Genomic DNA, 27,788 nt, shown 5'->3' with positions numbered 1-27,788 from the left:
AATAAGTAGCACAAGGATAGGAAAAATACAAAAGATAAAAACAATTCTACCTTTTGAACAAAATTCTATCTTTTCTCAGTGCTGTTACTTTTTGAACTTTGCACAAAATGTCCAATATGCAGTCAAATTTATTCTAAACTAAGTGAACAAACACAAAAAAGTACTGAGATTTTTTTTTTCTCTCCTGGATATTCTAACAAAAGCTGGGATATTAATAATTAACCGTTTAATCGTTAACAGACATTAAGAATTTTAACCGACTAACGCTATCGATTAAAACGGTTAAATAAATATTAATAATTCATTAAAAAGCTGAGCAAAACTCAGAGGAGCGGCTTGTCAATTTAAAGACAAAAAAGCAGGTCCACCTTAAGAGCCCACCTTAAGAGAGTCTTTTTTGCTATAACCACAGACACACAGTGATGTGTATTTGCACATAATGACCGTTTGATCCAGAAAACAGCAGCTGTAGACTATAAACTGGCTGCTACAGCATTAAGAAGCTGCACATGCTCCCGTGAGTGGCAATCAGTTTTTGTCGGATGATCACTTTTTGGCACGACAACGACGATGCAATATACAGGAAGTTGGCTCGGTCTGTAGCTCGCTTGAGTGGAGGAGTTGTAGCCTCGTAGCATTTATTCACCGACAAATAAACTGTACACACTCTGTCTGCTACAGCTACGTTCACAGCTAGAACGCCACCGATAAACCCACACTCACCGCCGCCACACACACACAGTCTATCAGAAAGTCGCTAAAGTTACTCCGCGCTGACGGAGGGTATGTGTGTGGTTATGGGGGAACACAAGGCCGCCAGCAGAGCTACTTAGAGCTGCTAAAGTAGCACAAACACACACACGGTTTGTCGGTCAATCGCTAAAGTAACGCCGGGCGACAGAGTATCGTTATGCCGGGCAGACACACAGCTGACAACCTGCTAAACTAAATGATGCGGTGATGGTGGCGGACTTTTACTGGGAAAGTGGCTGCATTTGTACACGCAGCACCGTGGCTGCTATTCCTGTCACTTAACGGTTAATAATCGGTTAGCAAGGGTTGGTTATCGGTTAAAGGGACTATTTGTAAGAATCAGAAATTGATGTTAACAGCGACATCTGTGTCCGTTAAGTCAACGAAAGTCAGCGTCCTGTTGCTCACTCTTGTGCTCGCTCTACATAGACATGAACGAGCATCGCTCAAAACAGTGAGGGGACACACGTCAGCTAAAAGCACAATATCACTCTATATTTCAGCTGCTTGGCAGTAATGTTAGCTGACCAGACGAAGGTCTCTCCATGAATCAGTGCTGATCCTAGTGTTGGCTTTTCCTGCCTCAGCCTCCCGACCGCGGCCGGAGGGAACGGGAGACACCGGAGTTTTGGTCGGAGACGATAACGTTTCTCTCTGCGGAGCCCCGTCACTTCACAAGACACGGGAAACCTCTGTTGGACTGGAGGAGCTGCAGCAGTTATTTCTGCACAAATGTCCACTGTACATTCACTAGATATTCTCAGAGCTAAACTAACTCTTCTGCAGTGTGGAGTGTGCGCGCATGCACGTGAGATGTGGAGCAAGCTGAGCGAGCGAGAACGAGCGCGGTGTGTGAGTGAAGGCAGGCAGAGGAGCAGAGTACAGCAGAGACTCCAGTCCTGGAGACCAAAGCTACGGTCTCCCCCGCGTCCTCCGACCGTGGCCAACACTGTTTAACAGACGGGCTTCACTAGATAGAACTTTGCGGTTTTGGTGCTTCTGTGTAGTTTGTGTTGGAGTCTTGTCTGAACAGCGTAGCCACACGCGAGCGCGCATGGGACACCGACCCGGAATGATTTATACGTGTAAGAAGTTAAAAACAGTCCCTTTACATTTTCTTTTTCCCTAAACAAAAGCCATACAATTTTTCTAATGAGCATTTCTCGAACCATCAATCCATCAGGCCATGCCTCTATGGAGGCGTTCGCCCTAATTTTTGCAACACACTTTCTATCCTATCTCACCGACCGTCAGGTAAAAAACTCCAAAGTCTTATTTTTCAAACCGTTGGATTAACAGCCTTCATTTGACATTCCCAGTCATGCATTTTTTTTTTTAAATATATATTATTGTGGGTTTTTAATTGGGTTTCTTGGGCCCTGAGGTCAATGTATCAAAGAAAAACACAAACTCACATTCACTCTATGCAGCAGTGGTACTGTTATACTATTCTAAGGTGCAATAACAAACTAATTAGACTGGGTCAAATTAATGATCCCCGGGGGGAAACTTGGTGAAGCTAAGTGCTTGAATTAGAAAAAGAAATAATAAGGAAACACCTTTTTCTCCTGACTCTTGTTATGAATTCCACATCATACTGCTCTATAATTCACATAATATCTCTTTTGGAGTCCAGTTCAGATAAACTGAGCCGCCAAAGAGACAAAAACTACGAAAAGAGCCTCGGCTGGTGTGTCTGAGGAACCTCCACACAACGCGCCGGCTCCTTTTTCTGACCATTATTTCTCCTCCGAGGTATGAGGCTGATATATTTGTCACATCTATGAAGTGATTTATCAGCCGGTGCAGGCGGAGTCTCCGTGTGAGATGAGGAGGGAAAATCACTCATGTTGAGTTGATCACATATCCATCTGTCGGCCCCTGCCACCCAGGGCAGCTCCCGCACAAAGACACCACATCGACTTTGAACCTCGTAAATAACCTCGTCACTCACCGAAGCTCACACAAGGTGATTTATACGTCTTCTAGTGCTCATATTTATCATTTCGAAAAAAATGATAGACTATATACAGCAACATGTTGGAAGATATTTGCATGTGAATGTTGATATAAACTATATTGTGAAGAAAAAAAGATTTGGTTAGAAATGTTCAGAAGCCTTCAATCTATAAAAACACACTTTATTACTTATGGTAATCAAAAAGTAATAAATGCATCACTGTCATAAAGTCATTAAATGCCCTCTAGGGTGCCTTTCCAGAGGAGAAAACATGATAAAATAACTTCTAAGGTGCCCTTCTAGTGGAGAAAACATCATAGAGTGCCCTCTATAGTGCCCTTCCAATGGAGAAAATGTGATGAAATGCCCTCTAGGGTGCCCTTCTAGTAGAGAAAACATGATAAAATGCCCTCTAGGGTGCCCTTCTAGTAGAAAAAACATGATAAAATGCCATCTAGGGTACCCTTCCAGTGGAGAAAACATCATAAAATGCCTTCTAGGCTGCACTTCCATTGGAGAAAATGTGATGAAGTTCCCTCCAGGGTGCCCCTCTAGTAGAGAAAACATGATAAAATGCCCTCTAGGGTACCCTTCTAGTGGAGAAAACATGATAAAATGCCCTCTAGGGTACCCTTCTAGTGGAGAAAACATGATAAAATGCCCTCTAGGGTACCCTTCTAGTAGAGAAAACATGATAAAATGCACTCTAGGGTGCCCTTCCAGTAGAGAAAACATAAAATTCCCTCTAGGGTGCCCTTTTAGTGGAGAAAACATCATACAGTGCCCTCTAGGGTGCCCTTCTAATGGTGAAAACATCATAAAATGACCTCTAGGGTGCCCTTTCAGTGGAGAAAATGTGATGAAGTGCCCTCTAGGGTGCGCCAGTGTCCCACCACGTGCAGCTGGTGCCTTTTTAACTTTTTCCGCCCCTGCCCCTCAGTCCACCACTGAGCATTATAATGACTGATTTCATTGAAAAATGGCTCTAAAAAAAGTGACGGCAAGATTGACAACAGAAAACATAACGTTAGTCTTTGGTTGAAAGAATAACAAAACCTTTACACAATGAATAGTCCTTTTCTATGGACATCGAAGGATGAAGCTAAAAAACTACCCTGAAATCACACTGTTGGTAATTATTACCTATAAATGTGTCAGTGGTGGAAGAAGTAATAAAGTCTTTTATTTCTGAAACCACAGTAATACCACAAAGGAGAAACACTCCATTTCTAGGAAACATCCAGCATTCAAAAGCTTTACTGACGTATCAGCAGTTAAATGTACTCAAGTTTCCCCAGTAAAAGTATGTGATACATAACACATCAAAGGGGGTCATAATGAACCCCCCCCAAAAAATGTTTTGCATTATTCCAGATTAGTTGAAGGATTACATGCTCTTTTACAAATTGATCTCTAATCCTCCAGACAATGTGTAAAGTCATCATGTCATTGAGCTGAAACAAGGCTGTCCCCTTAGAGTTCCTGAAAAGTGAACACTGTTTGCTTGAATGTCTGTATTGTATGTATATTTACTGAAAAACGCATAAATAAAGTAAAAAAAACAAAGCAGATAATGTCATGAAGATGAAGATAGTCAATATTAGCTTGGAGACTTTTAATTAAATTAAGCTTTTAGGACACACAATTTAGGCTAAATGAAGCTTTTAAAGAGCATCAACTGATTGTGATGACTGTATATAATGTGTTTTGTACCCAGATTTAATTGAATCAAAATGTTGGTGGCAGATTGTGTCACTAGTTTCAGGAAAATAAAACTCAACATTTGGACTAAATGACTGATAAAGGTTGATGGTAAATTGCTTATGCAGTGTTCACACATCTTCACACATCCAGCCTGTTCAGACCCACTCTCTCCTCCTAGTGGCGGCTCTGTGATATAACCCCTCAGCTCAGACACAGACATTACATCACCTTGACCCTCCTGTTTAAATAAAAAAAAACATCCAGTCTACACTCAGTGACGGTTACGCAACGGCCGTGATTAATTCGGCGGCCAGCGACGGTCTCTGCCAAGCCACCCACATCAACGCTTCCCTGCCGCCCGCCCGCTGCTTCGCCCTCAACCACTACCAGTCCAACCACGCCGGCTAAAAACATTTCCAAGGCCTTTTTTTGCTGAAAGCGCTCACCGTCTGTATTATCTAATGCACCAGTATTGAATTGTTCCAAATGAAACGCGAGTGAGTGAGTCACTCTCTAGGTTTTGTTTTGTGTCCTGGCACAATGCGGAGTGTAGGCTCATTTTTATGATTCATATGTTTGCCAGTGTGGACGTTTTCCGCTGCAGGCTCGCTGAACCGCCGCCGCTCTCTGGCCCTGGCCCCCCCCGAGAGGAAACTGTTAGGAATGGGAAGTTTTGTTGTCTTTTTCAGTCGCTGAGGTTGTGCAGGTCGCTAACTACTTTGTTGAGAGCCATTTTTTGTTGTTGTAATATGCTAATCTGGTGCTTCTGTGTGAGGTGTAAGGTTGAGGTGCCTGCGGTGTTGCTGCCTGGCAAATGGATGAAAGGGACTTTGTTCAGTGGCTGAGATGCAGGATAAATGTATAGGAGGGGCACATATACTGCTGTGACTGTATATAGTACTTTCAGTTCAGTGTTCAATAAAATAACACATTTGACAAATGAGACATCCTTTTCCTGAATCACTCTCCTGGTGACTTTGGATAACCCACAGACTTCCCACTTTCACTGGAACTATTTACCTCCAAAGAAATAGTTTTTCAATTGTAATTTTTCAATGTGGTCCATTAAATCAAAACTATCTGCATGGCTGGATGACAATGCAAGGAAACGGATATGTTTTTTTTTTAATTTGGGTGAACTGTCCCTTTAAATCCGTGATTCCCAACCTGGGGTCCGGGCCCCACTTGGGGGGTGGGGGGCACCAAAGATCACAGGGGGCGCGCCAGGATTTGTCTGCACTGAGGTTGTCAATATTAGATTTGCATATGTTTAATTAAAATCATAACACACGTACTGCTTAATTTATACAGTCTGTATATAAAACTATTTAAAAAGATATATTTTTTTGCTACTTAGTAGCAAAATCTAACAAAATATTCTGCTTCAATCCATATTTGTTGGCATTTAGCCTTTCAAAAACAACATTTTCACACAGAAAGGGAGGCCCGCACCTGTATTAACAGGGCAGTCTAGCAGCAATCTAACACCACCATAAATTAAATTTATTTAACCACAATAACAAAAAATCTATTTCGGCTCTAAAGCTATTATAGTAAATTAATTAAGTTGTTGCAAAAAAAATTTCGTATCATGTATCTGCATTCGCTTGACAAATCCGTCATAATAAATAATTACACTGAATCACTATATTCAAATTGAAGATTTTGTTCGAGGATATGTAATTTTTTTCAGGGTTATGATGTCGGGGGGGGGGGGGGGGGGGGGGGGATACAAGTAGGGGGGGGGGCTTCAAGGAAAATAAGTTGGGAACCAATGCTTTAAATTCAAGGGATATTAACAATTACATTTGAAAAAAACAAAACGTCAAGAGAAGGAGGCAGTTCACCAGGTTAATAGGTTATAAATTTACTCAAAAAGTTGAATTGCTTTCAGTACAAATGCGTTTTTCTTTAAATGTACTGAATAGAGAGCTGACCTTAAACAGCTTTCTGAGCTGTGCTGGGAAAACCACAGAGCCGGACTTTGTCCTTCAGATAGATAAAAGCAAATCAGGTAATTAATGACGTTGATAATACAGTATGTTCTCTCCTTTACAGCATCGTAAATAAATGTTAAGGCTATTCTGCTCATGCCAGAGTGTTTTTTTTTAAGTCAGTTATTCATAAAATATGATTCTGTAAGTGACAAAATCTGCCAGTATGAGGATACGATGTCAACTGTTTCTTATTTGTCATTTTCTTTATACCAATGCAGTAAACTGCCCTGGTCTGTCTTTTTTGGGGGGATTTTAATCCAAATATCCTTAAATTAATTTTGTGCGGTCTGACTTTGTTCAAACCCAATAGCTTTCTTCATTCTAGTAGCGATCCCAAAGTTTCAAAAACTGCCTCAAAATGAAGCACAAGACATTTGCAGTACTGCCGTTTGATGGAGTGGTGCAGCCATAAAAGCCATGGCATCTTGTTATTGTTAACATCATACAGCTGGAGTGATGGGCATAAAGTTGACACAGAGTAAAGACAGAATAAGATCATGTTTAATCTTAAATCTATAAAATGGGAACACTGGATTGGAAGAGGTTAAAGGAGGGGGAAAAAAGCTGTGGAAACCAGTTGATGGTGGTGTTGAGGAGCAGGGCGGTAAAAGCCAGAGGCAGGCTGGGTAAATCAGGAGTGTCAGCAGGCTCAGTGTCAGTCTAAATCCTTTGTCTCTGGGCTTAGTTATTCTGGTGGAGGTGACTGCCGTTGCCACAGCGGTGAGGAGCCGGGCGGCCTCGGAAAAATAAGCGTGGCGCCTCTGACAAATTGTCAAGGCGGCTCCCCCTGCTGGGCTTTCACTGTGCTCGCAACAAAAGAGACCCCCGGCTTTCTCCCTCTCTCTCTCTCTCTCCTCCCTCTCTGTATCTATATCTCCCTCTCTGTCGCTCTCTCGCTTTCTCTGCCTCCAATCCATCACTCTCCCCAGTGTGCAGCTCCCGCCTTTCATTCCCAGAATAGGAGAACAAAGACAAAAGGTGCATTAGAACAGGAGAACAGTACGGGCCACCCAGGGACTCAATACAGCAGCCGAGCAGCACGGCGAGGTGCCGCGGGAACAACGGGGCCCGGGCGGCGGGGGCGGAGAGAGGGAGTGTGTGTGTGTGAAGGTATGTGTGTGAATCGCACGACCCAAAGCCACCCAATCCCCACCTGTCCACACACACACACACACACACACACACACACACACACACACACACACACACACACACACTCACAAATAACACAAATGTACACATGAATTCTTCCTCTGTCTTACTTCAAGTTCAATTCAATTTGGAAGTTGCTTTCTCTGCATCGCCGAGTGAATTTGAAGCATGGAAACCTCCGTGCACACACGCATACACACACACACCCTAACAGCACGAGTGTTCATGTATCAAATCAACACATTGCCGGTGTTTCTATCAGTTTAACGGTATAAAAGTTTCAACCAGCTGCTGCAGGGCTTCATTGCCTCTTCGAGGACAAACAAAACTGTCCGACGCTGAGTGACATTGAAAAATCCATACTTGAAAACACCATGAAACATATGCTGTACTAACAAGATAACGGATCAACAATCCAAAATTATTTGGCACTGATTAGAGTAATCACAATTTCATAATTGCCACCAAAACTGAACTCCACTCTACTACAGAGCCCTGCATACACTGTGTTCATGTTCACACTGAGTTGTTTTGTCTGTCAAATAATCTGCTTTACAATTTCACTCCAATGGGTCATGATACAACTAAGGTGTGTCCTGATCATAGACTGTCTAGAAGAAGTGGACGTAGTCACCGTGACATCCATTGGTTTGTGGACTACGGTTTTGAAGCCTGGAGTTCAGCATTTTGGCCTTCGCCATCTTTATTTTTGGCTGTCGCCATTTTTTGCAACCAGAAGTGACACAAGAGGGTTCAACTGAACGCTAAATAAGACATTTTTAGTCGGCCAAAATGTTACAATGAACTTTCCTGAACTGAAAACACACTGTGAAAGGGTTAAAGTTCTAAGACAAAAACATGGACAACTCCCAGACCGGACAACGCCGTGGTAGCAACCTGTCGATCACAAGGTAGCCACGCCCCAAACCAGGGGTCAGCAACCTTTACTATCAAAAGAGCCAGTTAGGCAAGAAAAAAATCTGTCTGGAGCCACAAAACATTTGAGCAGTTTATAGTCTAAGTATATAGTATATAAGTCCAATGCAGTGGGGGCCAAAGTGCAAATGTACGACGGAGTATTAGAGACACATTGAGGGAAAAAACATCTGAGATTTTCAGAGCAAAGTCATATTACGAGAAAAAAATCATAATATTAGGAGAATATAGTCATAACTTTACGAGAAAAAAAGAAAATAACAGGTAAAATTAGTACTTTATAATATTATAACTTTATTCTCATAGTACTACAACTTTTTTCTCTTAAACTTATAACTTTATTCTCGTAATATGACTTTATTTTCATAATATGACTTTTTTTTTTCGTAAACCTATGACTTTATTGTCTCAGATTTATTTTTATTTCCTCAATGTGGCCCTAATACTCTGTCGTACCGTTGTACCATAGACCTACAACAATGATAAATAAAAATGAAAATGTAAACAAAAAAACAGTTATTCATTTCCGTTTTTATAAATCCACAGGGAGTCACAGGAGAGGGGCTAAGGAGCTGCATGTGGCTCCAGAGGGGTTGCAGACCCCTGCCCTAAAGCATCCCCTGCTTTATGGTCTATTTGACTCTAAATGGGACCATCATTTACTAAATGAACATCATGCTGTATTGAAGAAGACTTGAAACTAGAGATTGAGACCATAAACTCATGTTCACAATGTTTACTGAGGTAATAAATCAAGTGAGAGGTAGGCTCATTTTCTCATAGACTTCTATACAGTCAGACCAGAGGAGTCGCCACCTGCTGGCTATTAGAAAGAATGCAAGTTTAAGGCACTTCAGCATTGGCTTCACTTCTCAGACCAGGAGGTTGCCGCCTGGTCCCGATTGAAGTCAATTAAAAATGTTATGTATTTACAAAAAGCAAAAAAAGGGTATTTAACGTTAATTGTATTTGCTTTGTTTTGTTTTGTGAGTTGTCTCACCAACATCCATTGTTATTTTTCAGCCGTTCTGTTGAGTTTTGCATTGTGGATCTGTTGTGTCCACTCAAAAACGAACACTTTAAGTTTGAAAGTACACTTCGTTAGCAGTGGATCTGAAACGGTTGGGTATCCAAAGGAGAGGCATGACAGAAGAAGAATGAAAACTAAAGATATATAGGATACAGCTTTTTTTACAAGTTGTCTACTACCATATCACAACTTTGTATTGTTTTTTTGCTTTTAGATTCTTGAAATAAGTTGAGGTAAATTACTTGGAAGAAACGTCTTCTCAAATGGTTTGATGTATCAGGTGAGATACACGCACACAGATATTACAAGCACAGACACGCCGTACTTTTCTAACACCTTTCCGCTGTGTGTTGTCACCTTGCCGAATTATCTATCATGGTCTCTCGAACACACACATGGCTATAGTCATTTGAGAGAAAAAAGTGCATGTGCTTTGATAAACGAGTGCACGGTGTCAGCCGTGGAGGAGAGTAATTGGAAAATGGCAGATCATTAAAAAATAGCTAACCAAAACAGCTGGAGGGGGGAGACAAAGCGACAAGTCGTGATGTTCTATTTCATGGGTCTGATTGGCTCCCTGGCAATTTGGAAGAGCTGTGAAGACTAGCTTTGTATGTTGGAGGTGTGCGCGTGTGTGTGTGCGTGTGTGCGTGTGTGTGTGTGTGTGTGTGTGTCTGACGTGGTCAACCTTACATTAAGGCTTCAATGTCAGAAGTGAAAAGTAAATTACAACTTTACAACTTGGCTCTTATTTTACATGTTGGCCATTATCAGAAATAAACCAAATGATGGATGAACACAGCAACATCACTAACTGTAACAGTAACTCAGTCAGGGAAAGAAACATTACAGCAAATCCAAAGTTTGTCAAACTTATTTAGAAGAGAAAAAATTAATGTGAACAATAAAATGACTATCCAGACTGTAGTAAACATTTACATACCCGCTTTAACGTTGACCTGTCGTTCTGTTGTTGTGCACGCAGTGAGTTTTCCTGTGCAGTGAATGGAGGAATATCGCCGACATTTCAGATGTGATGTGCTCGCTTTCATTTTTACCTCCAAATAAATTGCTTTAGATAATCTCTGGATGAACTGACTGCTGGCCTGACTCACTGGTTCACAACCTTTCTGGCTTGTGACCCATTAAAACACAGGAAGTCTTCTCACTGCATGACCCCTGATAAGAGGTTTTAACTCTGGTGGTGAATGGGTCAAACAAACACAGAGGACCGGCGTCCGTGTCCTGTGTGAAACCAAAAGCTGAGCATTTTTTTAATGACGATGTTATGTCACATTACATCCGTACCGTATATTACGTCATTAGCGTACAAGCGGATGGATGGGTCAAAAAATACCAGACTTTCACCCAGGAGACCGGCGTTCGTGTCCTGTGTGAAACAAGAAGTCAACGTTGAGTTATTTGTCACAGAACTTACGTACTGAAGTAACACCACTTATTTAGTTTATTTAGTTATTTTAATCCAAACCACAATATTTTACTTAACCTAACTAAGTAGTTTTCTTACCTAAACCTAAAGGAAGTTGTATGCATGTCACGAGCGGAAATTGACACATGTTGCTGGACATTCGTAGGAAAATGAACGAAAAAGGATGAATAACTTTTCCATGAGATATCATACAAACCGTTGTACAAGAATACGTTGTACGAGAAAACGTTGTACAATGTTAGCTCAGACCATTTCAAACGTTTCATAACGTTAACGTTAACCATGAGTGACAATGTTAAGCACCACCGTTTCATAACGTTAACCGTGAATGGCAACGTTAAGTACCACCGTTTCATAACATTAACCTTGTGTTACAACGTTAAGCACCGCCGTTTTATAACGTTAACCTTGTGTTACAACGTTAAGCACCACCGTTTTATAACGTTAACCTTGTGTTACAACGTTAAGTACCACCGTTTCATAACGTTAACCTTGTGTTACAATGTTAAGCACCGCCGTTTTATAACGTTAACCTTGTGTTACAATGTTAAGTACCACCGTTTCATAACGTTAACCTTGTGTTACAATGTTAAGCACCACCGTTTCATAACGTTAACCTTGTGTTACAACGTTAAGCACCACCGTGTCATAACGTTGACCTTGTTACAACGTTAAGCACCACCGTTTTATAATGTTAACCTTGTGTTACAACGTTAAGTACCACCGTCTCATAACGTTAACCTTGTGTTACAATGTTAAGTACCACCGTCTCATAACGTTAACCTTGTGTTACAACGTTAAGTACCACCGTCTCATAACGTTAACCTTGTGTTACAACGTTAAGTACCACCGCCTCATAACGTTAACCTTGTGTTACAACGTTAAGTACCACCGCCTCATAACGTTAACCTTGTGTTACAACGTTAAGTACCACCGTTTCATAACATTAACCTTGTGTTACAACGTTAAGTACCACCGTCTCATAACGTTAACCTTGTGTTACAACGTTAAGCACCGCCGTTTCATAACGTTAACCTTGTGTTATAACGTTAAGCACCACCGTTTCATAACGTTAACCTTGTGTTACAACGTTAAGCACCACCGTTTCATAACGTTAACCGCGTCCGTTTCACAACATTAACCACGCGTGAACCTTCTGTATCAAGTTAATATGCAAAAAGCTGCCTAAGCGGTAAAATGTGATGAATAGGGATGAGATCATGTTGAGTATTTCCAAGGTTGGGTAGGAACTTTGATGTTGACGCCAACACCTAAAACTGCTTACCGCTTAATGGCCACTGTTGTAACCAGACCTCAGCAGTTAACTTGGTGAGGTGCAGTGTTAACATAATTGATAGAGATGACTTGAAATACACCAGAAGTTTCTCGGCAGGTTTGGATGAAACATATTGGGTCCACTAGCTGCATAAAGCTTTTTAACAGTGACCATCGAAGCCTGTACAGAAATTACACACACACACACACACACACACACACACACACACATTTATTTACACATACTATACTGTCTGTATCCTGACTATAATCCCCAGCAGTTGCTTCAACTGCAAACCACTGTAGTAGCACCTGTTTTGCTGTTGCAGCTCACCACATTGAAAATGTTCACAACCCACTGCAAAGTCACCCATGGGGGGGGAAATATAGCAACAGCTCTGAAAAGGAGAGAGAGGACCGAAATACATTGAGATTGAAAGGGAAGAAGAGAGAAGAAGATAAGCACAGAGAATGAGTGAGAGAGAGAAAGAAAGAGAGAAGGTTCAGGCAGATTTCAGTCTCATTAATAAATGATTGCAGGCGGCGGCGGCTCGACTCCAACATGTCAATAACGCCGAGGAGCAGCTCTCATTGCTTTCTTTCCCCCCCAGAGCAAGAAAATATGTTGACAGAATGAAAATAAGGCGACGTCCTTGTATTTCTACTCTGTAAGGGCACTGTTTTTTCTGTTTCTTTTTCTGATTTGAACGCCGTTTGCCACTGGAAAACCTCTCTGTTTTGATCCCACCAGTTTGCCCTCTCTGATCTGAAATGCTAGGGGGGGTAATAGCGGAGGAGCCGGTGCTGCTCATCTTCCACAGTGAATATCTGAAGAGAGTTTCAGTACGAGATGCTCGCCCTATGGGAAAATTGCCGCCCACTTGAGCCTACAGGTACAGGACGGTTGATGTCGGGAACGTAAAGCACACTACAGACAAGATGAGTCATCTACGGACCTCTGCTCCTTCAGTGTTTCTAGTCTGAGGATGGAGGCGTTTGTGATTTTGGAACGTTATAGAGATGAATTTGAAGTTGTTTTTTTTCCAGATGTAATTCTTAATTTAATTGCTTGGCCATCTGACAGCTGGCAGAGCTACATGTCCAGAGGCGCTGCTCCATTACAGGGCAAACGGTTTTAGAAGGACATTATATGTGTTTATTTTTAGCTTCCTGAACACACTGACGGAGCTGGAACTTTGTGTGCTGGTTTACAATAGATTGTGTTGACCCGAACCTGGCAGCCCACTCCCAGTGTCAGGGCTCACCTCCATTTTATAGGGGCTGAAAAGGTGACCTGCACAACTTTATCTGTTTATTTTGAGGTTTAAACTTTGTTTTATGTTATGGTTATTCGTGCAGAACTGATGTTTAAGGATAGAGTCTGCAGACCTTTGCAGAGAAAAGTGTTATGGGTAACGATAGGTTGCAGAGCCGACACGCACACATCCCAAAATTGTAACGTGTTGTGCATCTAGCGAGTCGATTGGAGGCGGTTTGAAACAGAAAAGAAAAAAATAAGGCAAGACAAGACAAGAATCTTTCCTGATAACTTGCATTTTTGACAGCCAAAAAACTGTACACAAATGACTAATTATAATCTCTTTTAAAGCAATATTTACATATTATTTTGGCCACTTGGGGAAGAGCAGACAGACACACTGCCCTGACATACTATCACCTTATAAAGTTTAACGTGTTAGCAAGCAGTTGCACATCCATCTGACAAAGAGCAATATCAGCATTTCTAATCAACATTAGCAATCATTTGGAGTCGGGTTTGTGTCCACCTGATAACGTAAATCCAATATTCATATTCTTTTAGCTCTGTGTTTGGGCTCCACCACCAGTGTTAAAGGGTAACTTTGGCATTTTTCAAACTGGACCTTTAGAAATTGTTGTCCCTCAGTCACCTACAGCACCCAGTAACTTCATTTAGGGAAAATTCCATTTAAGCTAAATAACTACCGTCCATTATGATCAACATCATCACGCCAATAAAAAGTGCTACATCACATTTTACTGCGTCTTCAACACGTTCTCACTCCCAACTCGTCAAATACTGCCGCTTGGTCAGCGCCCCTCGTCATCGGAGATTGACGCACGATGTACCCCTCTTGTGTTACTTTTGGATGGACCGGGGACGGTGTGTCAATATACGCTCGTTACATGCATAGTGTTCTTTCAAAATAAACTTCCGTTTTCACAGGAAGTTAGGTTTCGGCAACACAATCACTTAGGTAGGGTTAGGAAACGGTTGTGGTTGACATTAACTTCACGGGACTAAAGACTCACGTGACAAAATAAGTCAATGTTACTTTTAGTTTCACACAGGACACCAACAGCGGTCTCCTGGTTGAGAGTCCTGTGTTTGTTTGACCCATCCACCACCCCTCCCGCCCTGAACGGACTCTCACGCTATTAAAACTACATCACTTGGGCGCCTGGTTAGCTCAGTTGGTAGAGCGGGCGCCCATGTAACAGTCCTCAGTCCTGACCGCGGTGGCCCGGGTTCGAATCCGGCCTGTGGCCCTTTCCGCATCCACTCTCTCTCTCTCCCCCCTTTCCAAGACTCTATCCACTGTCAATAAAAATGGTAAAAATGCCCCCAAAAAATAACTTAAAAAAAAAAAAAAAAAAAACTACATCACTTGCTCCGACCCTTGAATAACGCCATGGGGGGGTTAAGTTGAAAGCCAGGTTCATCACATACTGTCGCTTATGGATGCCTCTGTGCGTTGGTTTCCAATGCCGAGGGGCGTTGCCCAGTCGGCGGTATTTGACGAGTCGGGAGTGAGAATGTGTTGTACTAATACAGCCAGATTATTATATTATAGATAATTGTGTGAAAATGTGCCGTTTATTTGAATCAGTCACTGCAAATGCTCCAGCCAGAAGTATGACACTGCCGGGTTTAATGCTTGTGAAAATACATGAATGGTGTGAAATGTGTCACTTCCAGCATGCTGGCTCTGTTTGAACAGACTTGATTTACTGGCATTTTTAACCAGAACAGGTGCGAACCGATTCTCAACAGCAACAGATTATTATTTAGAGCGCCAGCAAACACAATAAATGAGCAGGTTTGTGTTTTTTCTTTTGATAATCCGCCACACAGTTGGACAGATGAGTGGTTTAAACCTGGAGAATAAATAGCAGCTTTAGGTTAGATGGAGACTTTCGGTCCAGACGGCTCACTCGATGAGAACATACAGCATTAACACAGCAGGGAGGAGCGAGCCGGAGTGCGACTGAGAGATTTAAAAAAAGCAGAAATACGTACGAGAGCTCGGCGAAGTCAGTCATCTGGATTTTAGCCCTGCGAGCCAGGATCTCCATCAGGTGGAGGCCTTCGTCCGTCTGGAGCCCACTGATGATGATGAAGAGGAGGCAGGAGGAGGACAGAGGGAAGAGGTGGGGTGAGGAGGTTGGGGAAAGGAAGGGAAGAAGGTAGAGACAGCGAGAAAAAAATAGAAATTAAATTAAACTCATCCCAAAGTAGTAAAACAGAATTCATGGTATTTCCTGGGAAATATGCCAACCTACTTTTTTATTTAATTTAATGCAACATAAGATGGTAGATGGAGTGGATAGAGTATTTTTCTGAGAGCATGGTGTTTTTATCTGTCAATATATGTAAACAGAGGGTCGTTGATGTAATGAAAAGTTCTTGCGGCTTGCTGAAATGATTAGGCAACGTTGTTTTTCTTCTATTTGTGCAGCTAAAAATTCAGAATCTGTTCTTGCGTTATGTGGCGACGTCAGGTAAACACTAATGAGGCCAAATGAAATCCTTTGAAATTCAAATGTGTGAGAACACAGGTTCTCACACAAGGTTTTAGAGTTTGTCACTTCCAAATTTAGCAAAATCAAAACCTTAACTTTGTGCCAAAAAACATATTCAAACTATTTCTCTCTAGAATCCAGTTCTGCCTTCATTTCTCATCACAGGTGGGGGATCTTGAGGAAACACAACTGAGAAAACAGAGGAAGTAATTGAACAACATATTGAGAGTTTGACATGGGAAACTCATTAGATGGGCAGTGGATTACCACCATTAAGATACATCTGAGCAGATACTGAATATCTCTGACCTGAACTGAGACAGAAGACAAGAAAAAAGTCCAAAAAGAGAGAAACAGACCAGGTGAGGTCAGAGATTATGGGCGAGGTGAATACTAAAGAGGTGAGGAAAGTTGTAGACGGAGAGCTTATCATCATCACTCCCTGCTCCCTCATTTTAAGTTTTAAAGTGTGTGCTGACAGGGAGTGAAAAGGTCAGAGCCAAAACACAAAGAATTATCATTGGACGCTCAGAGCAACGGAGCAAGAAACTCCGCAAATGGGCGGGAGGGAGGGGTTTCCTGTTTACACTCACATTATTTATTTGTAATCACTGTCAAATTCATACAAATTGATATCATTTCATTGTATATTATATTTTTTAACTTCTGCACTGTTTTATATCTTAGATTCTCATTTTGTTTTTTACCTACTTTTTTGATTCTTATTTAATGAGCATTGTTGAAGGGAGTCTGAGTTCCAAGATTAGCATTGCCAATGACTGCTTTTCTGGAATTGTTGTGCAAGACAATAAATAACTTGAAACAAAACTATAATGTGAGGTGGTTGCACGACTAAAATCCCTTCTTTAACGTCAGGACTTTTTACTTTGGATACTTCAGTACATTTTACGGTTGAGGCTCACATAGCAGCTACATTTAGAAAGAAAAACGTTGCTAACATTTCACCTAAAAATAGCAGAGTAATGGAGGAATAACAAATTAAGTAGTCAATTAAATCAGCCTCAATGCAAGCAAAGGGCCAGGATGGGGAGGGTGTGTGTGTGTATATGTGCGTGCGTGCGTGCGTGCATGCGTGCGTGCGTGCGTGTCGGGAGACCACGTTTAAAGCTCAATATCCGAACTCCAAGCTAATTGCTTCCTATCTGCTGTGGATTCGTCTGACCTCCCCTCAGCTCCCTCTGCTGAATTCAAATGCAGCAAAAGGAGACGCCTCCAGACACCTGCAGGGTGCACGCTATCTCCCTCAACACCAGGCGTCATCTTCGGATGATTCTGGTGATGCTGAAGGATGGAAGGTACAGAGGAGGGAGATATTCTGCAAATTGTGAAAATCACTCACTTTGAAATGTATTTAATTATGGGAGTTAGCAGTTGTTTACTTCCTCATTTCCCCCTGACATTCAATTAAGTTGAGTTCTAACCTTAATCCTTGTCACGTCCTCATATCCTAAAGAAATCAGTCCCAGTTGAATTGGCGACACCTTTGTGCTTTGTTTACACTGAACACGGAAATACACCCGTATTAATCGCATCATAGTTAAGTTGAACAACAAAGAAGTTTCCCAAGAAGTCAAGTCGACTTTTAACACTAACAAGGGCCCCCTAAATACCTTTTTTTGGCCGTCGCCATCCTGTTTTTTTTTGCAACCAGAGGTGACACGAGAGGGTGGAGCTAAGTACAACCGAACGCTGAATATGTGAGACATAAGACATTTTTAGGCGACCAAAATGTTACAATTAACTTTCATGATCTGAAAACACACTGTGGAAGGGTTAAAGCTGTAAGACGAAAACACGGACAACTCCCAGACCGGATAACGCCCTAAAGCATCCCCTGCTTTATGGTCTATTTGACTCTAAATGGGACCATCATTTACTAAATGAACATCATGCTGTATTGAAGAAGACTTGAAACTAAAGATTGAGACCATAAACTCATGTTTACAATGTTTAGTGAGGTCATATGTCAAGTGAGAAGTAGGCTCATTTTCTCATAGACTTCTATACAATCAGACTTCTTTTTGCAACCAGAGGAGTCGCCCCCTGCTGGCTGTTGAAAGAATGCAAGTTTAAGGCACTTCAGCGTTGGCTTCACTTTTCAGAACCCGGGGTTGCCGCCATAATCCGCCAGTAAGACAGAGTAGAAAAAGAAGAGGTTTGCGAACCAGAAACTAAACAAGAGAGAACTGGAATGGCACTCGGAGAGCGCAGACCTCCGCCAAGGTGTCCGAGTACGACTACCCCCCCTCTCCATTCAGCTTGCGCCATCATCCACGTGTATTTGTGTTCATGTTAATCTCTCTGTCCCTCTCTCTGAAGGAAAGAGGTCATGCGTCATCAACGCGTCATCTGTTACACTGCGCATGTGTTATACCCAGAGGTCTTAATGTTCTGGCTGATAGTAATGCTTAAAAAGATTCCTGAATCCGGACCATGATCCAGATCGCCACCAAAATCTAATGGATTGTTGATTGGTTCATTGTGCCACACCCCACCCCTCCAAAAAATCTCATTCAAATCCATATCGGACTTTTGGAGTAATCCTGCTAACAGACATATCAACCAATAAACCAACAAACCAACAAACCAACGCTGGTGAAAACATAACCTTCCTAGGCCTTTGGCCTTTGGCGGAGGTAAAAATACAGAGAGGTCTTCAGGAATCTCCTCTCATGTCAGCTATAGTGTTGGCCATGTTTCATGCTGTCCGGAGACAAAGACAATATAAATATATATCCGAGAAGACGTCGACAGCAGAAACATCTGATCAGTCATGTGAGTTAAATGTTCGCTATAGGTAAGAACTTATTCGGCAAAGGCGTTCCCATAATCCATTTAGCGCATCAACTCTTTTTCAACAAAGACAAAAACCACCTCAAGCGAGCATGGAAACATTTTTGCGCAATTGAGTAAGTTTTATCGAATTTTTCCGTTTCCACCCAGCTTTTCTAATGTGATACTTCGCAGAAATGCAAAAGATAAAGACAAATAAGATACTATGGCCAACTCTGGGTGAACCAATGTTAAGAAAACTGGATTGTGTCTGTAGAAGTTACTAACAGCCGGGGATTTTTCTGCTTCCTCAGCCTGGAGAGCAGACAGCAGCTTCAACAGCCCACAGTATGAGTCAGTCCTCCACAGAGCAGAGCAGCTGCTGCTTCAGATCTGACACCACTGATCACTCTGCTGATAGCTGCACCAGGGACCTCACAGCCCATATTACATTAGCTCTGCAGCTACAGTATATTGGGATGGGATCCTTCTCAGATAAAACAGCAGGATTTATTTTTTTATAAGGAGTAGCTTTGATTTATTTTATTCAAAATGACTTAATATTCTGCAAATTTTTAGTATAATGTCAAATTCTAAAAACAAATTAGCCTGTACTGTCCAGTGTCTAAGCAGCAAAAACACCTCTATTGCTACCAAGAATGTGACAACGTATTCTCATACAACGGTTCGTCTGATATCTTAGGAAATTATTATTTCTCCTTTTTCTCCAACACGTGTCCATTTCTGCTCGTTACGTGCACGCAGTCTTTTCAAAAATAAACTTTCCACAGGAAACAACTTCCTTAGGTTTAGGCAAGAGAACGTCTTAGTTAGGTTTAGGAAAAGATCAACCTGGTTAGGTTAAGGCAACAACAGTACTTAGTGCTACAAAACTGCCAAATTAGGCTTAGGGTCGTGGCTTAAAATAACTCCAGAAGAGGCGTTATTGACGTGACAAATAAATCAACGCTGATTTCTGGATTCACGCGGGATATGAGCACCGGCCTTCTGGCCAGTGTCAGGTATTTTTTGGGGGAAAACCAACACGATCTCATCCCTACTCGTCACATACGCCGCCCCTTGGCATCACAAAACCCCTATAGTTAGGTTTAGGAAAGAACTACATGGTTGGGCTTAAAACTACTGCGTTTGTAAAGTGAAACTGAACGTTGTGAACACGGGACATGAACGAACAGCTGATTGTAACTTGAAAGTGAATCTTAACACAGAGGACACACGTTTGTTGGACCCATCCACCTCCCCTCCCTCTGCCCCGGTGTGTGTCTTTTCGCTATTTAAACCACGTCACCACACTCACTCCCGGCACACTTTCTCTGAGCGTTTAATGTTGCTGCGGATGAGTTTACATTGTAGTTAATGGTAAGCCTGGAGCCACTAATAAGATTCAACTCATTTGAAATCACCACCATAAAAAGTAAGGACCTAATTACTACATTGAGTGTAAAAATAAATAAATGAAATAATTAATAAAAAGAGACAAAATGTTCAGGGGAAGGCAACAAATCCAGAGGGATTATGGATACATGTTTTTAAAAATTACACAATTATAGATCATTAAACAATCAAGGTAATTCGGGAGTGAAATCCATTAAAAACTGAATCGCGTTTGGCAGTTGGGGAACAAGGGAAAAGCATTTATACTGTAGGTTCGAGGGTTAAAAAAAATAGAAACTTTGTGTGTCTACAGTATGTGTGGGTTTGGGAGCAGGTGTTTTCCTCCAACTGTGATGAATCATCCTATCTTCCTCCTCCTCCTCCTCCTCCTCCTCCTCCTCCTCTTTACCCCCCAGGAGTAGCCACCAGGAGGTTCCTGCTATCAGCCTTCACCTCTGCCACGACGCCAAAATGTCAGAATTTTACATCTGATCTGTCTTGTTACAACTGTAGTCCTGCATTGTTACTTTTTATAAAAAAACATTTCTATCACTGCAGCAATGTTTTTCAAAGGGGGGGATACACTTCTCTATGGACAATTTGAAGACAACTCAATATCCTGCATCCTCCATGTCTCACTTAAAGCTATGATTTAGCTAATTTAACACTTAAAGGGACAGTTAAGATTTTTTGAAGGTGTTGTATGAGGTACTTCTCCATAGTCAGTGTATTACCTACAGTAGATGACGGTCGGCACGCCCCCAGTTTGGAGAAACAGACGGGAGTTACCACAAAGAACCGAAGCGATGTTTCCACTGCTGTGGACGGGGGCAGCAGCAAAACAGATTTTAGCCACCAAAAAGAATCAATATCAATTTACATGTACGCAATATTTAGAATATTTTCACCGCTTTACCTCGCTGTCAGACAGCCCTTTCTGACGGGGAACTGAAGCTGTTATCTACGCTCTCATCAAAGCCACCAGACTCCATTGACAAAAACAGTAATTTCACCTGGGAGAACACAAGAGTTGCTGTTCTACCGCTGCATCGATCGGTTAGTTTAGGCTGTAAACATGTTTATTTTCTGCTGTAAAGTCGGCCATGTTAATATGGGGGTCTCTGGGGAGTGACTCACTTTTGGAGCCAGCCTCAAGAGGCTATCTGAAGAACTGAAGATTTTGGCACATCCACGTTGGCTTCATTTCTCAGCACCGGAGGTTGCTGCTTGGTGAAACTGTGGATATTATCACTATTCTAGTAGAGAAGAAGCTTCATATCACAGAGACGGCTTTGCCAAGTCTTGAAGTGCATTTTTCCATGTTGTTGTTGGTGCTGCACGTCACGCTCTCGAGGAGAGATCCGACAAAATGCGAACAGTCAAGCACAACGTTGGTGTTCTCTTAAAGTTCAGTGACATCACGGAAATGTCAAGAGACACTTTGAAGAGTCCCTGTAAAGAGTAAGGGGGGAATTTGCTGGGCAGACTGAAGATTGAAGACATCTGTGGTGCAAAAGTGGCTGAGGACATGTTAAACCTTCCAGGTGTTCACCGATCATCAGAGCCACACGGTCTCTAATTCATAAAGTTACAGGAGATGTGTCTCGATGTACAGAGTGCTGTCAGAATCTCTGTTCCTCTCACAGTATATCTTCTGCTGACTGAAGTTTTTCGAACCTTAAACATAAGAAAACTGCCTTTTTGAACTGCCTCTTGGTTTGAAGTCACAATTGGGAAAACTAATGATATATTCAGTGTAGGGGTGTTAATAATTAACCGTTTAACCGTTACCCGACATTATGAATTTGAACTGATAACGCTATCGGTTAAATGGTTAAAATAAACTTTAAAAGGGGCTGTTTGTAACTTCTTACACGTATAAATCATTGCGGGTCGGTGTCCCATGCGCGCTCGTGTGTGGCTACGCTGTTCAGACTCAGACTCCAACACAAACTACACGGAAGCACCAAAACCTCTTGGTTGTATCTAGTGAAGCCCGTCTGTTAAACAGTGTTGGCCGCGGTCAGAGGACGCGGAGGAGACCGTAGCTTTGGTTTCCAGGGCCGGAGTGTCTGCTGTACTCTGCTCCTCTGCCTGCCTGCCTTCACTCACACACCGCGCTCGCTCTCGCTCTTTCACTCCACGCTCACGTGCACGCGTGCACACTCCACACTGCAGAAGAGTTAGTTTAGCTCTGAGAATATCTAGTGAATGTACAGTGGACGTTTGTGCAGAAATAACTGCTGCAGCTCCTCCAGACCAACAGAGGTTTCCCGTGTCTTGTGAAGTGACGGGGCTCCGCAGAGAGAAACGTTATCGTCTCTGACCAAAACTCCGGCGTCTCCCCTGTTCCCTCCGGCCGCGGTCGGGAGGATGAGGCAGGAAAAGCCAACACTAGGATCAGCATTGATTCATGGAGAGACCTTCGTCTGGTCAGCTAACATTACTACCAAGCAGCTGAAATATAGAGTGATATTGTGCTTTTAGCTGACGTGTGTCACCTCACTGTTTTGACCGATGCTCGTTCATGTCTATGTAGAGCGAGCACAAGCGCAAGCAACAGGACGCTGACTTTCGTTGACTTAACGGCCACAGGGGTCGCTGTTAACAAGACATTTCTGATTTTTGCAAACAGTCCCTTTAAAGGTTAGATAAAAAGCTGAGCAAAACTCAGAGGAGCTGCTTGTCACTCAAAGGAGAATAGCTGGTCCACCCTAACAGCCCACCTTAAGAGAGTCTGAGCCGGTATCGTTGCTAACGCCGGGGCTAACCGCCTTCACTGTAATCAGCAGGTGGCTGCATGGCAAGACACGGCAGCAGTAGCATTTATTCACCGAGAATAAACTGTACACACACTGCTACTGCTACAATCACAGCTATAATGCCAACAATAACCCCACACACTCAACGCCGCCACACACACACACACACACACACACACGGTCTGTCGGACTCTCGCTAGAGTTACGCCGTGCTCAGTGAGTACACCAGGCAGACAAACAGCTGACAACCTCACAGCTAAATGATGTGGTGGAGACATGCAGCGGCCACGATGAACCGGGGACTCAGTTGTCTGTTTTGTGCGTACTGTACACTGCAGCTGGTGATAAATGATGAATTTAACCTGTTTGTGCATCGGCTTTTGTTGCAGCTGGGCGGCTCGTTAGGCACTAAAAATAGCACCGCTGCATGAAACACACTAATCTTGTCGGTTAACGGTTAATAATTGGTTAAAGCTGAAGTAGGCAAGATTGGAGCAAATATGATTAAAAAAAGTTATTTTTATAAAACATGAAAACTAAAACAGGTAACCTGAAAAAAATCATGTCCCTCTGTGTCCTCCGGTGTCCTCCGATGCTCCCAACGGCATCTGCAAGATTTCACAGACCGGAGGAAAACAAGCAGTCAGAGCCGATCTGAGGTCTGCTGTCCATCTGCCGTCTATGAGAGCCGGCTGTCAATCACTCGCGAACTCCGACCAAACGGTCAAACTAGGCAGCGCTGATCAAATATGAATCAATATTCTGTTACGTTAATGCCTATTTCTCTCCTCACATGTTTTCAGAATCATCTTGTAGTGCACGGTTTAGCTGTAAAACGAAAAGTTTGTGACACCGCCGCCATTGTGAAATCTGGTGAAGGAAAGCCAAGTTCCAGTCACACGACCGAAGCACAGCCAATAGGAACTCTCTTAATGAACTGACCTGTGATTGGTCAAAGTCTCGATTTTCTAAAGCCTGAAAACAGAGCCATGAGGAGGAGCAGAAGTCTAGTTTTCTCTCAGAACACTTGAAATACAATATGCTGAAAGGTTAATATGGAGTCTGGCCCACACATAGAAGACTGGGAGAATCTTAATGAGCCCTGAAAATTGCAGACGGAACCTTCAACTACATGTTTTATTTGAAGCTGTTTTTGTTCATTGAATTGCACTTTTTAAGCCAATACTTTAATCATGACCCCTGACGCTTTCTGTGAAGCACTGCAGCGTTTGATGTAAAATAAGTTAGATATTGGGCCTCATCTTTCACTAATATATATTAATCGCCATGCAGGGTAAGAAAGGCTCGTACGGGAGGAGGAACATCTTGAAATGATTTATTTGCACCAAACTGGCCGTGTGTTCCATCCTCCTCCCGTCATGTGAGGCTACTATTGCTCAAACAGAACTGATCACTGCGCTGTAGAGTGATCGAGACAGCTCCAAGCTTTCAACATGTTCTCATCCCTACTTGTCATATACTGACACTGGCAGACCCCTCAGCGTCGCTCTTTTTAAATACGTGCTTAATGTTGTGAAGTAAACAAAAACACTTGGTTCAGGCAATGAAACCATTATAGTTAGGTTTAGGAAAAACAACATTGGGCTGAAATCTACTACATTTATACAGTAAAAATGACACAGAACGTTGTGAACAGGGGACATGAACGAAAGCTGATTGTAACTTTACACACGCGACATGAACAGCGGTCTCCTGGATGAAAGCCCTATGTTTGTTGGACCCATCCACCTCCCCTCCCACCTGCCAGGTGTGTCTCTTTCTCTCTTTAAACTACGTCACCACAGCACTTTATAAATAAATGAAGATGCTCATATATACCGTAATGATCTGTGGGATAGAGTCTTCAGTAATATAACGTCTTGTTAAGTCTGAAGGAAAACAGACAGCGCTCCGTGCTGATGAACCGCTTTCAATCATTCAACGTACTGAAGCCCCGAGTGAGACCTCAACAACAACATCACAGAGACGCCCTTACTATAGAATGTAACATTTACGGCTTCTCTGAATAACAAGTGGTAGGAGAGAAAGAAAGGGAAATGCAGAAGACGAACCACAGCAAACATTTCTAAAGGTCTTCAATCTCAAACAGAGGAGCAGAGGAATCAGTTTGAAAATGACTCTGGCCTTGTTGTGAATACGAACGAATAGAGGCAAAAGATGGCCTGCCAGCGTCCTCTTGTTGCACCCTGGGTAATAATATATTATAAGGCAGGTTCACCTGTTTTGTGATGTATGAGAAACTAGATTTTTCCTTGATAGCAACAGAAGAGAAACAGATTTGTAATTTACGGAGAAAACACATTTCCTGCCTCCGTTACTGTGAGAACAAAGTTACTGTGGATCGCTCAAAACAAAGACAAAAGAAGATGCATCATGAAGAATGTCTCGCCTAGAGACAGACAATACAGCCACATTTAAAGCTAGGGTAGGTAATGCATTTTAGAATTTTTTTTATTTTTTGTTAAATTCTCATTATATCTTAACAACAATCTATAACTCAAATGCTCTGAGTGTATACTGTATCTGTCCATATCTAATAAACCATAAATAAATGAATAAGTCATGTCTTGTTCAATGCAGCGATTTTACACACAACTTTATGAAAACTAACGTATCGTACTTGGTGATATTTGCACACTTTGAGATGAGAGATGTAGTTCACTGAGCGGTTTCACACTAAACTGAATGATACTACGACAAACTGAGACTTCCTTGACTTGCAAAATTATCTTTTAAATTGACAAAAATGTGTGTGTGATTCGAGGAACTGGATATCCCACTCATACATACCTACAGTATACATAATCACCATGCTTTAATATCACCATCATTTAAGGAATCCTTGTAAATATAATTTGTTTTAAATATCGGCCCGGTATCAGACTCAAAGATCAATCGGGCTCTAATCAATATGTCAACCAATACTGCCTCTGTGCCACCTGCATGTCTGCATGTCAGTAGCTTCTTACTCACTCTGTGTCGGTGATGACGTAGCCGAAGACGTCATCGTCTGCCTTCTTCCTGCCGGTCTTGACGTCCAGCTGAAGTTCTGTAACGTGCATCGTCTTCTTGTGCGGCTCCTCGTACACGAGCGCAGCAGGAGGGGGCGCCACTTCCTTGATCCAGCCCTGCAACTCCGACACCTCCTCCACAGACTGGGTGGCGTCCTTCTTCTGCAACGTCATCCCTGCCTCGCTGGTCCGACTCTGGACATTTTCCAGCCCCACCTGTTGGCCTCCGGGTGTCTCCATGGCAACGTCATCGAGATTTCTTGCTGAGGGAGAGGCGTTGAAGGAAGTTTTGTCCAGGTAGGCGAGAAGTTTGGTGAAGAGGTTTCCACCCTTAGGCTGGAAAGAAAAAGCCAAAGAAATGACGTGCATGAGCCAACCAGAACCAGAGTTGATACTGACTGTTACAAGCAGCCGTTTGTGACCATGAACTGCATTCTAGGCCCAATAAAAAAGGTCTGACTACTGAGGTCCATTTTGAGCTTTTAATGCCTCAAAACACCTACAGCACCCCCACAGCTGTTTCCACTTATTGTGCCTGATTAGACCTCTTTGCACTGTGTGGCCCAATTCCAATCTGGTCCCTCCACTATCCCACTTCGTTTCTTGTCACACTCACAGCTCAGTGAAACACCCTTCTTTAAGGTGCAGGGTATCAATACAGCGGCCACTTCGGGAAAAACTTCCATCTCTCCGACAAGGAAATAAATAACAGAATCAGAAATACTTTATTGATCCCCGGGGTCCTGTTCTAGAATATATATATATATATATATATATATATATATATATAAAATAGAGAAATTATAAGAAAATATAAATAAGAAATATATATAACAACAGTGCTTATAATACTGCTGAAAAATAGGACCTATGCAAATAATATAAATGCATGTATTTATAAAAATGCAAGAAAAGTGTATAATAAGAATATTAGTTTAAATGTTCTGCATAAATAAATGCAGTGTTAATGTTAGAGTAAACCAGATTATTGCACAGCTGAATTATTGCACTAAATTATTGCACTGTTAAGTCAGTATTGCACAGTTGAAGATATAATAACTTATGGGGTTATAGCTCCTGATAGGGGTAAAAAATAATAAATGTATATATATATATATATATATGTGTGTGTGTGTATACAATATACAACAATTTACAGTCTAATGAACATGTCTACCGTTTTCTAGACTGGACAAGGGTATATTTGATCCTAAATACAATCTACTTACTTTATGTTGTTGACGTCTGTATGACGATAAAGTAGAATAAATTAAATGTCTATCAGTTTCAGCAGTTTACAAGTAAATGATTGTACCGGTAGTCACACGGAACTGATATTGGATTGTGAATGGAGTGGAAGTGGGTAGGGACAGGGTGTAGGGGGTGGTTTGGAAATGGGCCTGTGGGTGTCATCTGACTCTTGATCGACATTGTCTTGTTGCACCTGTTAGGATGGGACAACTACACTTCACTACATTACACTTCATTACACTACATTACACTTCACTACTCTACCCTACACTATACTTCACTACACTACTCTACCCTACACTAAACTTTGCTACACTACACTACACTACACTACACTACACTGCCCTGCCCTGCCCTAGACTAGACTAGACTAGACTAGACTAGACTACCCTACCCTACGCTACGCTACCCTACCCTACCCTACACTACACTACACTACACTACACTACCCTACGCTACACTACACTACACTACCCTACCCTACACTACACTACACTACCCTACACTACACTACA

At 42.2% G+C, this 27,788-nt stretch overlaps 2 protein-coding genes across 2 annotated transcripts in view; both read right to left on the bottom strand.

Moving 5' to 3' along the window:
- LOC141777748 (receptor-type tyrosine-protein phosphatase N2-like) overlaps window positions 1-27,788 on the bottom strand; it is a 284,709-nt gene that overhangs the window by 174,590 nt on the left and 82,331 nt on the right. The window contains exons 9-10 of the mRNA XM_074652276.1: window positions 25,985-26,358; window positions 15,538-15,624 (exon numbers count right to left, since the gene is read on the bottom strand). Coding sequence (XP_074508377.1) covers window positions 15,538-15,624; window positions 25,985-26,358 — 461 coding nt within the window. The remainder of the gene's footprint in view (window positions 1-15,537; window positions 15,625-25,984; window positions 26,359-27,788) is intronic.
- The window catches only part of LOC141777755 (tripartite motif-containing protein 16-like), a 30,929-nt gene continuing 25,201 nt past the window's right edge, over window positions 22,061-27,788 (bottom strand). Inside the window, exon 2 of the transcript XR_012595961.1 lies at window positions 22,061-22,201. The gene's annotated coding sequence lies outside the window, so the exon portion shown is untranslated. The remainder of the gene's footprint in view (window positions 22,202-27,788) is intronic.

Source organism: Sebastes fasciatus, chromosome 11 (genome assembly GCF_043250625.1).
Source record: "Sebastes fasciatus isolate fSebFas1 chromosome 11, fSebFas1.pri, whole genome shotgun sequence".
NCBI classification, from domain to species: domain Eukaryota; kingdom Metazoa; phylum Chordata; class Actinopteri; order Perciformes; family Sebastidae; genus Sebastes; species Sebastes fasciatus.
This window is presented reverse-complemented; position numbering and strand designations above follow the sequence as displayed.